Below are 11,888 nucleotides of genomic sequence, written 5' to 3'. Positions count from 1 at the left end.
CTATCAGGAAACCCTGGTGCCTTCAAATCCTCTCCCTTTAAAACCACATCCACGATCAGACAGCCTCTCCTCACCTCCACCACCACCCCCTGGTCTCAGGCTCTGATGATGCAACGGCTTCCTGATGGTCTTTTTGCCGTCACTTTTGGCGCCTCCCTACAACTCAGCAGTCAGAGGGATTCTGTTAAAGCGTAAGCCAGGTCTTGCCCCTGCTCTGCTCACAACTTTCTGATGGCCTCTAGCTCCCTCAGAATAAAAGTCCTTCCAGTAGCTTATAGCAGTCCTTATAATGGTGACAAGGTCCTTGTCATGTGTCATCACCTCCCAGCACTCTGCTCACACCCTGACTCCCACACCCCCACTCACTCAGCTCTATAGCTACTCTAGCCTTCCTGCCGAATTTTTCATAGATTTAAAAAAATCATCTGACATGCACATACACACATTCACACACTTACTACCCATCTCCTTAACCAGAATGTAAAGCTCACGAGGGCAAGGATTTTTATCTGTTTGATTCACTGATGTATCTTCAGTGTCTAGAACAATGGCGCCTGGCACACAGTAGGTGTCAGTAAGTATTTCTTGAATAAATAAATGGGAAATATTATTTTGGACTAGATGATATTTCCAAAAGCAAAGGGATATACAGAAGGCTAAGGCCTTCTGGCTCAGGAAATCAGGCATGCTTTCCTTATAGTGCGATTTTTTTTTTTTTTTTTTTTTGTCTTTTGAAAACTAGCTTTGGACTTCCCTGGCAGTCCAGTGGTTACGACTCCACGCTTCCACTGCAGGGGGCATGGGTTCAATCCCTGGTCAGGGAATTAAGATCTTGCATGCCATGCAGCGAAGCCAAAAAAAAAAAAAAAAGAAAAAAACCCTAGCTTTATCTTTTTATCTCTTTCATAATTAATTGGGAATCATTTAAGATAATTGATTTATTAAGGATGTCTGGACAGTTGGGCACAGGAAGGAAACCTGCCTTTGGGGGCTATAACAGTATGTATCTGGTGAGAAAATTAAATGTGTGGAAATGGAGAGGAAATTTCAGGTCATCTGTTGGAATAAACATATTTATACATATGCAGACTACATGAAACCCACTCTGAGGATTCCTGCTTTTGATGTTGTCCCCCCTCATGTTTGTTCTGCTCATTCTTCCTTAGAAAGTATTTCCTCTATATACATGCAGATACCATTTTATATACACCAGGAAAAATATGGTCATCCAGGTGTGTGTGAAGCCCTGCATGCCCCAAAGATTCATTTATAAAATGCTGTCATGTTATAAATCTTGGCTGACAATCTAGTATTTGCCCAGCTGGAATGACCTCTGTACGAAAGAGAGACAGAGACAGAGAGACAGGGAGACAGAGACAGAGAAAGAAAGGGAGGGAGGGAGACAGGGAGGGGCTTTATAGGCATTTGGTTTAACTGATTGCAACTTCTCGTGAATATTCAGTCTGTTTGATACAACTGGGATGTGTTTAAAGTATTAAAAAACATGGATTTGTTATATGCCACTGTGTGGTCCATTACTGGCAATCTCCTATTTTCCAGAACAGATTTCAATGGCATTTATTTGAATTACTTCCTCATTCAAAGGGGACGCATCAGCCCTGATCGTGCTTGGGAAGAAGTTCACTCCTGCCTCTTCCTGACCCACCCCCTTCCTCACTCCCTCTATTCCTCCTCCATGACCGCCCCATCCCCAACCTTTAGGGACATGAAGCCACCTTTAGTCCCAGCCTCCTGGCTCTCTGTGGCCCTCCCACACATCACCACATTTTACCTTCTTCTTTCCCTAAGGACACAGACTCCCCAGTCAAGCCTTTCCTCTCTCCTCAGACCTCTCCTTCCTGACTCATCCTTGGATCACTGCTTGATTGGTCATATACCATAGACGTGAGCAAAATCATTTCACCAGTGATTGGCAGTCTTCTTTACCAAGCATCACACTGGTGATGAGGGTGTCTGGAAAGATCAACCAAGTCCAGGAGGCTGCATGGGAAGGCACTCTGGGATGAGAAGATGCTAACACACACGTCTCACAACGTACCAGGCCCACGTCTAAGCGTTTAACGTATATGAACTCAATTACTCCTCAACAACTGTATACAGTAGGTACTACTATTATCACCCAATGTTATGTAGGACGACAATGAGCACGGGGTTTAGTGGTGAAGTTGGAGATTCTAATCAAGGCATTCTGGCTCCAAAAAGAATATCAAAGACCTGCCCCCAACCCAAAAGCTCAGTTCCCTGGCTGTCTACACTGTGTTCTTATCCACCTGAATCCAGCAGTTAACACTCCAGTTATTTCTGCCTTTGCGGGGAGATAATCCACTGTTTGGCATGGACAAGTCAATCCATTTTAAGGCAGGTTTTCATTACCCATTTCATTTCTTATCCACGGATGTGAAAATGAAATCTGCCTTCCGCAGATCTCACCCTAGAAGACGGAGGCAGGTCGTGGTAAAAACAGAACCATCTGTCTGTTAGCCTGGGCTCAGGGTGTAAAGAGAGACCCCAGAAATGTTGGTCCATAACGTGCTGGAGGAAGGTATGGGGAGGTTTTAGTTGCGAATGAATCTTCAGAGTGGGTAATACCCACCTGAATGCGCACACAGTGGGCCTCCTTGCCCCTCTTAGAGCCAGTGGGAAGGGAGATTTGATTTAGAAGGGAGGTGTTCTCAGCTGTCAGGGTCACCTTCTACAAGTCTTGGATCACGTAGGGTTTGGTAAAGAAAACTCCCTAGACATTTCCCCCTACCTGCCCACCCCCCAACTCCCAGATGGCCTCTTGGATGGTTAAGACCTTCTGGATTCTCAGGGTTATTTCAATAACACAAGATCTAAAATCTATCAAATGCAGATACTAGCTGTCTCAGAAACAACATGAGTCCAAACATAAGGCTTCAGTTGAGGCTTGAGCTCGAGACCTATATTCCCTTCCTCTTCCTGGAACTCACAGGAGCCAACCAATAGGACATCGCAACCAGAGACAGCAAATCTTGGCCTCTCTTGATACATGCTGCTCGGCCTTGGCCCCAGTCCTTTTCAACACAACCAGGAATTTTCTCTTGACCACTTTAGCCCAAATTACATTGTCTGGGGGAGCCAGGAGCCAAAGGAGGTCAGCGTTTCCAAACCTATCCATCCCTGCCCTGGGCACTCAGTACATTTGCCCGGCTCACTAAGAATTACATCTTCCACTACACTGGGATTTTGAAAAACCTGTTGCTTGAGGCCTCGTTGGCATGATGCCCTTGTTTACACCCAGCTTGGGAACTGCTCTGTCTAGAAGCCAGAAACCATGTGCTGGTAGGTCTACGCTGCACGTAAGAGGAGACGGCAAAGAGGACAGGTCTGGCCTCCTTCTTCCTGGAGTCAACACTGGATCATCTGTGGCAAAGTCCCTGCTGGCAGAGTGTTCAGGCCTCTGGCTTTTCACCTTTTGGCTTTTCACCTTCCTGCCTGGGAAGCGATCCCCACAAGAGCCATTCTCCTGACTAAGGGAAGAGAGCTGGAGTTAATGCTTACAAGGAGGTTGAAAATGTTACCCATGGGGAATCCACTTTTCCTACTTTTTCTCTGTTCCTGTGACCAACAGTCACCAAGCGTTGGCTCCATGTCTACTCCTATGAGTCTCAGAAAGACAAAGGTATTGGAGTCTGACTGGGGGAACAGACTTTTCTTACCTTAGTGGTAAAGCCAACCTGAAGACACTGGGGCATGCAGCAGCGAGCCTGGTGGAGTAAGTGGAAAATTCCAAGGAGACCAGGGGCCGGGGGTTCTTGGAGGAACCGTGGCAGGGGGAAGAGTCAGAGACAGACAGAAATATGAGACTCTGGGCAGTGACAAAATAAATTGTTTTAATGGGAGGTTTTCGGAAAGGGCGACTTTTCCTTGTGCTATCCAACAGCCAGTGTCCCTGTCTTGGGGTTTCCTGGGGAGGTACTGGCTGATTCCCGACCCCCACCGGAAGCGAGGACATTACTCTGACACTATGTTCAGCCCTTCCAGGGATCCAGAGGTGTGTCTTAACATCAGGAGATTGGGGTGAGCTAGCAGACAGTCCAAAATACACAGTCCCTGTGTGTGCCCGGGCCCAAGGAAGGGGGCAGGGGCTTCACTTCCACCTTAGATATTTCTCCGTGGGGGAAGAGAGAGGGGGCAAATCACTTTGAAAATTCAACTCTGACCTTTACGAAGAAAACTGATAGACACTTTAGTATTATATACAGGGCAGAGGGGAGAGGAAGTAGAGGGGAAATTGCACTTAATTACAGTAGTTTATAGTTTACACCCATTGGACAAATTTACTTCTTTAAAAGAAATCTCCAGATCAGCCGGGATGGGGGGTGGGGGGGAGGGAGGTGGCTGATATTTACAGTGTGTTTGGCTCAGTTCAATAGCACGTGTCCTCCTCTCCTCATTTCAGTAACAGATTCAAGTTTTCACATCAGTTTGTTCGATGAAGGAGCATAATGTAGACGCTCCGGCTTTCTCTCTTCCTCTTCCTCGGTTTCTCATCTCCCGCCTTTAGGACAGACCAGACAGGAGAGCTTGACGTCTTGGGAGAGGCATCATGACAATACTGCATAGAAGGGAAGCTGGGCTCCGGGCCGCGCCTCTCAGAGCGGATTGTCCGAGGCGCTGGCAGGACGTCAGGTGAGCAGGGACCTCTCGCAGGTGCTGCTTGTCAGGTCACTGCGCTTTTCCGCGACAGCTGCCTGGAGGGTGATGGTGTGGAAAATAGGGTCCTTGTTGCTGTGCACAAAGTAAGTGACGTGTGGGCATCACCAGGCTTGGAGAGGACACTGCAGAGAGAGAGGAGAGACAGCTCAGCTGTGTACATCTGCTGGGACCTGGGCCATTAGTCTGGCTTCTCTGGGGGAGCTGAGACCCAACTCAGTCAGCACAGAGCTGAGGCTGGAGGCCTGGGGACCCCGTGCCTGCTGAGTCCCGCAGGGCTGGTCCTGAAACACGCTCCCTTTAGGAAGACCTAGGTGCCGGCTTCCCTGGCCACTTCAGAAGAGAGAAGTGAATTGCCGCTGACCTTGAAATAGTCATAACTCGCCGACCTTTATCCTGAAGTTGGGCTCCTCTTCCTGTGAGTTTATAAATAAACTGCTCAGTTTGGTGGCAATGGCAGCTGGATGGGGAGCTCTTGCTTCTGGCGGAAATAAGGGTCTCTTCCTAAGTCCTCTAAGAGCAGGGATTCCCCTAGACCCCTTCCCAAACTGTAATGGACCCATGAGTAGCAGAGATCCTGTTAAAATGTACTGATAGATTCTGATTCAGTGGACCTGGGGTAGGCCTAAGAACCTGCATTTCTAATCAGCTCCCAGCTTGGGCGGACGCTGTTGATACATTTTGAGCCACAAGGCCATAAAGCACATGAGAAAATCACCACGTACTCACAAACGATCCATCAGGGAAGAAGCACGGGGAATTGCAAAGCGCTTTCTACAACATTTGTTACTGTCAGGACAAGAGCTCAGAGGATCAGGATACAAGGGCTGAAGGCCTCTGATGCCAGGCTTCCCGGTGGGTCGGGGCAGGAGACCTACGCAGCATGGAGGAGCCTTTGAGAGCAGCCAGACCCCCATCCGAGGCGGCCTCTGCTCCCAGAGCCCTGGGCCTTGCTCATCTCAACTGTCTTGGAACACCATTGCTCGCCCTTGCCTTCCAGGGAGTCCCTTTTCTCCTCTCTCTGTCTCCTCCTTCTCTTTCCCCTCTGTTGTCATCTCAGGGGAAGGTTCTGCCCTTCGGCTTAGTGGCTTATTTTCTCAAGACCTCACCCAACACACACACACACACACACACACACACACACACACACACATGTGCACGCACACACACACACACCTACCACTACTATTAAAGGCCTATTATCCCACTGTTATCTCATTAATCAGTGCTCCCAGCCATAGCCTTGTATGAGGCTGCCATTATGCCCATTTTACAGGTGAGGAAAACAAGGTCAAAGAGAGCCCGTGAATTGTCCAAGGTTTCAGAACTAGGAGAGTGTGGGGATTCAAACCAGTTCTGGGAGACCTCCCAGCCCACGTTCTTGCTATTACGCTGAGGTTAGGAGCCTTCTACTAGCTTTCTTCTCGGTCAAGCGCCTTCCTCTGAGCCTTGGTTTCTCCACCTATAAGATGAAGGCCGTTGGGGGATCAGATGGGCTGCTCTGCGTGCAGTACTCCGCACGGTGCTTGGTGTAACTGTCCTTGTTAACACTGGGCTGCCCGGGGTGCCCCCGCCGGGGCTGTTCCCCCTCCAGTGCCCCTCAGAGCAGGACTGAGCTGTGCGTCCGTGTGAGGAGACAGGTTTCTGGCCCTTCTTCATTCTTGAGGCCCTGGTCAGGGTCCTCTGATACCCTTTGCCTCCTCTTCCTTCTCCCACCCACCCCCACTCTCGAGTTTCTTTACTCCCCACTATCAGCCTTTTTTCCAATTTTCAGATTTCAGGTGGAGGAGAGAGAAAATGGCTTGTGACCTTGCAGGTTTCAATAGAAAAGCAAACACCAAGAGCAGATAAGGAGACGCCAGCAAGATTCTATGACCTGTCATTAGGGATGGGCTTCCCAGCTATCAAATGTTTGCTCACATAATAAAATGGTGGCAGAGCCCTAAATGTTGTCAAAGGAACTAGGGTTATTTGCCCCCTTCAGAGTCTAAACACAAACATCTGATAAGGGGTGCCCTGTGCTCCCTCAGAATGGAGGCCCGGCTCACCCAGCCCCGCGGGGGCCTTGCCCGAGGACCTCTGAGGGACTACAGAGCCCCCGTCTGGAGGCTGTAGTGGCTGGGGGATCGTTAAGGACGTCCTCACCCTAAGAAGATTTGATCCATAATGGGGAAGAGCTGACATTTATTGAGGTCCTACTGTGTGCCGGGCTGCACCGCTAAGTAAGGGCTTGACACGCATCATGGCATTGAATGCTCACGTCAAGCCTTTGAGGCAGGTGATCATCATTCATTCATCTCACACGGTTTGGAGGTCCTTCCATACGCTTAGCCCTTTTTTAGGCACTGGGTGTGTGTGCAGTTGTGAACAAGACCCTGTCCCCATCCCCACTGAGATTACATTCTAGTGAGGGTTTCGAACAATGAATGAGTAAAACAAAACGCATAACATAAAAGTGTAGGAGGAGATGAACATTCTAGAAAAATAAGCATGGTAAGAGGTTTCAGTGACTGGAGGGAAGAGGCAATAAATTAGGGAGGGGGATCGGAAGGTGATCCCCCCACTCTTTGAGGTGGTGACGTTTGAACTGAATGAAATGAACGCAGGTAAAGATATGCATTAAAGAATATTCCAGGCAGAAGATACCGCAGAAGCAGAAGTCCTGTGGTGGGATTGCTTCAGCTCTGGTTCAGCTGAAGCTGAGTGACAGAGGGAGAAAGGGCCGTGGTCTAACCACATAGGGCCTTGGAGGTCCCTGTTTCGGTGTGGTTACAACGGGAAGCTAGTGGAGAGTTTTGACAGGGGAGCGACATGATGGATTTCCCTTTTCCAGAGATTACTCTGGCTGCTGTGTGGTGAACAAAGCACACCCACGCCTGTGGGGCAAGACTGGAAGTGGGAAGTTAGGGGCCGCTGCAGGAGCGAAAGACTGATGGGGTGGTGAGAAGCGGTCAGACTGAGGATGCCTTTTGAAGGACCCCTAGCAGAACTTATTGATGGACTGGATGTGGGGTGCGGGGTATGAAGTGATCAAGGGTACCCTCAGGAATCCCACTGGAACAACTGGTTTCATGTTTGGAAATGGAGAAGCCCAAGGAGGAAGCAATTTGGGTCAGGAGGAATTGGGGCAAAATGAAGAGGTGCTATTTTAGGCAGGTTCACTTTGAGAGGCTTGTCAGGTATGTTAGGTATGCATCTGTATGTGCCAAAGATGCATCAGGTTTGTGAATGGACCCTCAGGGGAGAGGTGTGTGCTGGAGACAGAATGATAGGATCCATCTTTGTGTACGCTTGATCCGAAGCCCTGGTACTGGAGATCACCCAGGGACAAACATGGAAGAGAAGAGGCCAAAGAAGGAGTCCCAGGGCCCTTTGACAAGTAAATGTTGCAAAGATGAGCTGCCAGCCAAGGAAAGGAGGAGTGGCCAGTGCCATAGGAGGAGAACCAGGAATGGGTAATGCCCTAAAATCCAAGTGAAAAAAGGAGGGAGTGATTGGCTGTGTCAGGGATAGAGCTTGAGAGATAACCACTGGATTTGGTGACAAGGAGGTATTAGTGAGCTGGCCAAGAGGGGTTTCAGGAACGTGGGGACAAAAGCCAGACTGGAATGTTCTCAAGAGAGGTATAGATACAATGGAGTACTCCTCAGCCATCAAAAAGAATGAAATTTCACCATTTGCAGCAACACGGATGGATTTGGAGGGTATTATGCTTAGTGAAAGAAGTCAGACAGTGAAAAACAAATACTGTATGATATCACTTATATGTGGAATCTAAAAAATATAACAAATGAGTGAATATAATAAAAAAAGTAACAGGTTCACAGATAATACAGAACAGAACAGTGGTTACCAGTGCGGAGAGGGAAGGTGGGTGGAAAAAGAAAGGAGATTAAGAGGTACAAACTACTATGAATAAAATAAATAAGCCACAAGGATCTGTTGTACAGCACAGATATTGGAATACAGCCATTATTTTATAATAACTATAAATGGAGTATAACCTTTAAAAATTGTGAATCGCTATGTTGAAACGTATAGAATATTGTAAGCCAACTATACCTCAATTAAAAAAAAGAAAAAAAAGAGAATTGGGGGTGAGGAAGTGGAGACAGTGAGTACAGATTATTATTAAGTTAGATTAATTATAGCTCTATTAATTATAAGTAAAGATTATACTTCCAGTTTTGTAGATGAGGGAACTGAGGCTTACAGAGATTTTAAGTGACGTGCCCAGGGTCTCAGAACAGAAAATTCTGTGCTCTTACCCACTACGTAAGATTACTGCCTTTTCTGCAAATATTCTTGCTGTTCTGATTTTGTAATAATCAGGGCAGGCTAAACATTCGCTATATTAAGACCATGCATGTGTCCCCAGACCTAGTTCTTTTCCTAGGTCTGGTTTTATAAATGCTGGTGATAAACCAAGTCTGATTTATGTGATGAATCTTATGTGGGAAATGTCTGTGACTCTAGGTATCCGATCAACCTTGAGAAATGGTAGCACAGCTAGTGTAATAACTTTTGAGGATAACCATTGCTAATTTGATGATTACCCGTTGCCATTAAATGAATTGTAAAATAAAAAAAAAAAAAGATTTCTGCCTTTTATCTTGAGTGGGACACCAGGGGGAAATAAATGCCCTTTGCCATTTAAAATCCTCTTTCCTAAGCTCGAGAGACACTCAAGGTTACCATCAGGGAAAGCCAAGATTGACCCAGCTGCCACGGACTGGGTGTTTCCAGCCAAGCGCCAAGCTGAGTGCTTTACAAGTTTTATTGCGTTCTGTCCTTTCAACGATCCCACGAAGGAGGAATCGTTATCTTCATATTAAAGATGAGGAAACTGAAGTTCAGAGAGGCTAGACTTTTCCCTTTGGTCACACAGGTAGACAGTGGTAGAATCTTGAGCCCGGGTCTGCCTCGCGCCCACATCAGCTCTTCATGAGCCCACGCTGCCAGTGGGGAAGGTTCGGGAGGGTGGGGGGCAGCTGCAGGGGATTTATGACGATGAGGCGGCCCACCTCCTTCTCGTCAGCACCCCTGATGGGTGACCGCTCCGGGGGTCCTCTCCTGACCTCTCTCTATGTAAACTAGGAAGCGGAGCGGTGGGTAGAGAAGTTGTGGAAACAGGACTCGGCTCACAGCCTGCCCACACTTGTTCTAGCCAAGGTCGGTGCTTGCTGTGGTCTGGTTTCCAGGCTGGCGGGCTGTTGTTTGGCAGGAGGCTCAGGCAGAGACCCACTTAGGTGGTAACTCGCCAGCACCCAAGGGTTGAGAAGGCGGGGATGGGGCATAAGCTCTGGAAAGGACGGAGGGCAGTAGCTGCCAAGGATTCCCAGCAAGAAAGTTCCAGCCTGAGGTTCCCGAAACATGATCCACGAGGCCCTGGGGCATGTCTGTCTTGACAATAGAAAATACTGGGATCAGACAGATTCAAGGTCAAATGCTGGCTTTAGCCTTATACTGGCATAACCTTGGGTCATTTTTATGAGTACTTTAAAAATGGATCTTAGGACTTCCCTAGCGTTCCAGTGGTTAAGACTCCATGCTCCCAACACAGGAGGCACGGGTTCGATCCCTGGTCGGGGAAGATCCCCGCATGCCGTGTGGCACGGCACAGCCAAAAAAAAAAAAAAAATTAAATGTTAAAAAAATGGATCTTAGAAGGTGAGTGTTGTTTAATGGATGTGGAGTGAGAAGAACCAAAGTCTGGAACTCCAATTCCAGATTTACCATCATGTGAATTTGGGCAGATTCTTCCCCATCTTTGAAATTCAGGTTTTTGCTCTATAAGTCAGGCATACAAATTTCTACATTGCAGGATGGGTGGGAAGATTAGCCAGGGAATTAAGATGGACAAGCATCTGGAGTGCTGTGTGGCAAATGGGAGGCAGTCAAAAAATGCTAGATCTGAATTCATTCATTCATTCATTCATTCATTCATTCATATTTACTGAGCATCTACTAAAGCCCAGGCATTTGGCTACACACAAAGGGCTTGGGTGCTTTGAGAGGCCCTGAACTATTTGCTTTTTTCCTGGGAGGTGGGTGAGAGGGCAGCCTTGTGCCAGCAGGAGAATGGGAAGCAGGGATCTGGAGCCTGAGCCCAAGAGGCAGGATGTGCTTGAGAGATGGTCCTAACCCTGAGAAATGTTATTGTCAGAACCTCCTTTGATCACATGCAGACCAAGCAGTGAGTTAAATATTGAAGGAGCTCATGGAAGGTGTCTCCTAAAGGATCACAGACAGAAAGGGGTAGGAACAGGGAGGAAGCTATCACTTTGTGCACGTGACTCTGTACTATGCATGGTCTTCAGGCACTTTGAATATTCTGTAAGAGGGAGGTGGGATTTTCCCCTTTAGAGATGAAGAAACTTAGTCTCACAGCCATGAATTAACTGCCCAAGGTCGTGTAGCAGGGGTGAAGGAGCTGGGATTGGCTCAGGCCTGTTGGCTTTTCCTAGCATTCTACGATGCCTCTAAAGCAGCATTGCCCGGGATGGGTCTCTATTCACTGCCCACATCAGCACAGGAAAGATTCTGAGATGCCCTGCCCTGTGGGATTTCTGTTTAGCCCAGCTGTTTCCCCAACAAATTTGACCTTGGAATCTTCTCCTCATGCCAAATCTTCTCCTCATGCCCTGGGCCCCTGATTCCTAGCAATAGCCTTGAAACTCTTTTTGGAAAATACTACTTTAAAACAACAAAAAAGCAGAATTGCCACCAATTCTCTTCCAGAACTCACTTCTGACCCTTTGCCTTTGGAACAGAGTTTGTACAACTTTTCTTCACCTTGGGTTCCTTCTGCTGCCAGGAGACAGCATCTTTACCCTCTTTTTACTTCATTCTGTCTTTCCTATTTCCTCTTCTCCTGTAGTTTGTAGGAAGAAAGTTTCCTGACTGGAATACAGTATGTGGGCTTAATTTTTACTCTTGTTCCTGACTGTTAAAGCCCACAAGAGCAGCGATTACCACGGGTGTTTTAAAGATGGGTATTGGGGCTTCCCTGGTGGCGCAGTGGTTGAGAATCTGCCTGCTAATGCAGGAGACACGGGTTCGAGCCCTGGTCTGGGAAGATCCCACATGCCGCGGAGCAACTAGGCCCGTGAGCCACAACTACTGAGCCTGCGCGTCTGGAGCCTGTGCTCCGCAACAAGAGAGGCCACAATAGTGAGAGGCCCGCGCAC

The 11,888-nt window shown here is 47.9% G+C and overlaps 1 protein-coding gene and 1 non-coding gene across 7 annotated transcripts in view; one reads left to right on the top strand and one right to left on the bottom strand.

Annotated features, from left to right (window-relative positions):
- Nucleotides 1-3,854: 3,854 nt before the first annotated feature.
- HNF1B (HNF1 homeobox B) overlaps nucleotides 3,855-11,888 on the bottom strand; it is a 53,935-nt gene continuing 45,901 nt past the window's right edge. For all 6 annotated transcript variants that reach the window (XM_007190212.3, XM_007190213.2, XM_057536895.1 and 3 more), the window contains one exon: nucleotides 3,855-4,823. In XM_007190212.3, the coding sequence (XP_007190274.1) occupies nucleotides 4,803-4,823 (21 nt within the window). In that variant the 3' untranslated portion in view covers nucleotides 3,855-4,802. The remainder of the gene's footprint in view (nucleotides 4,824-11,888) is intronic.
- On the top strand, nucleotides 8,992-9,123 carry LOC114238862 (small nucleolar RNA SNORA72). The gene has a single exon (XR_003624122.2). It is a non-coding gene; the product is annotated as a small nucleolar RNA SNORA72 (small nucleolar RNA).

This window comes from Balaenoptera acutorostrata, chromosome 20, assembly GCF_949987535.1.
Source record: "Balaenoptera acutorostrata chromosome 20, mBalAcu1.1, whole genome shotgun sequence".
NCBI lineage: Eukaryota > Metazoa > Chordata > Mammalia > Artiodactyla > Balaenopteridae > Balaenoptera > Balaenoptera acutorostrata.
This window is presented reverse-complemented; position numbering and strand designations above follow the sequence as displayed.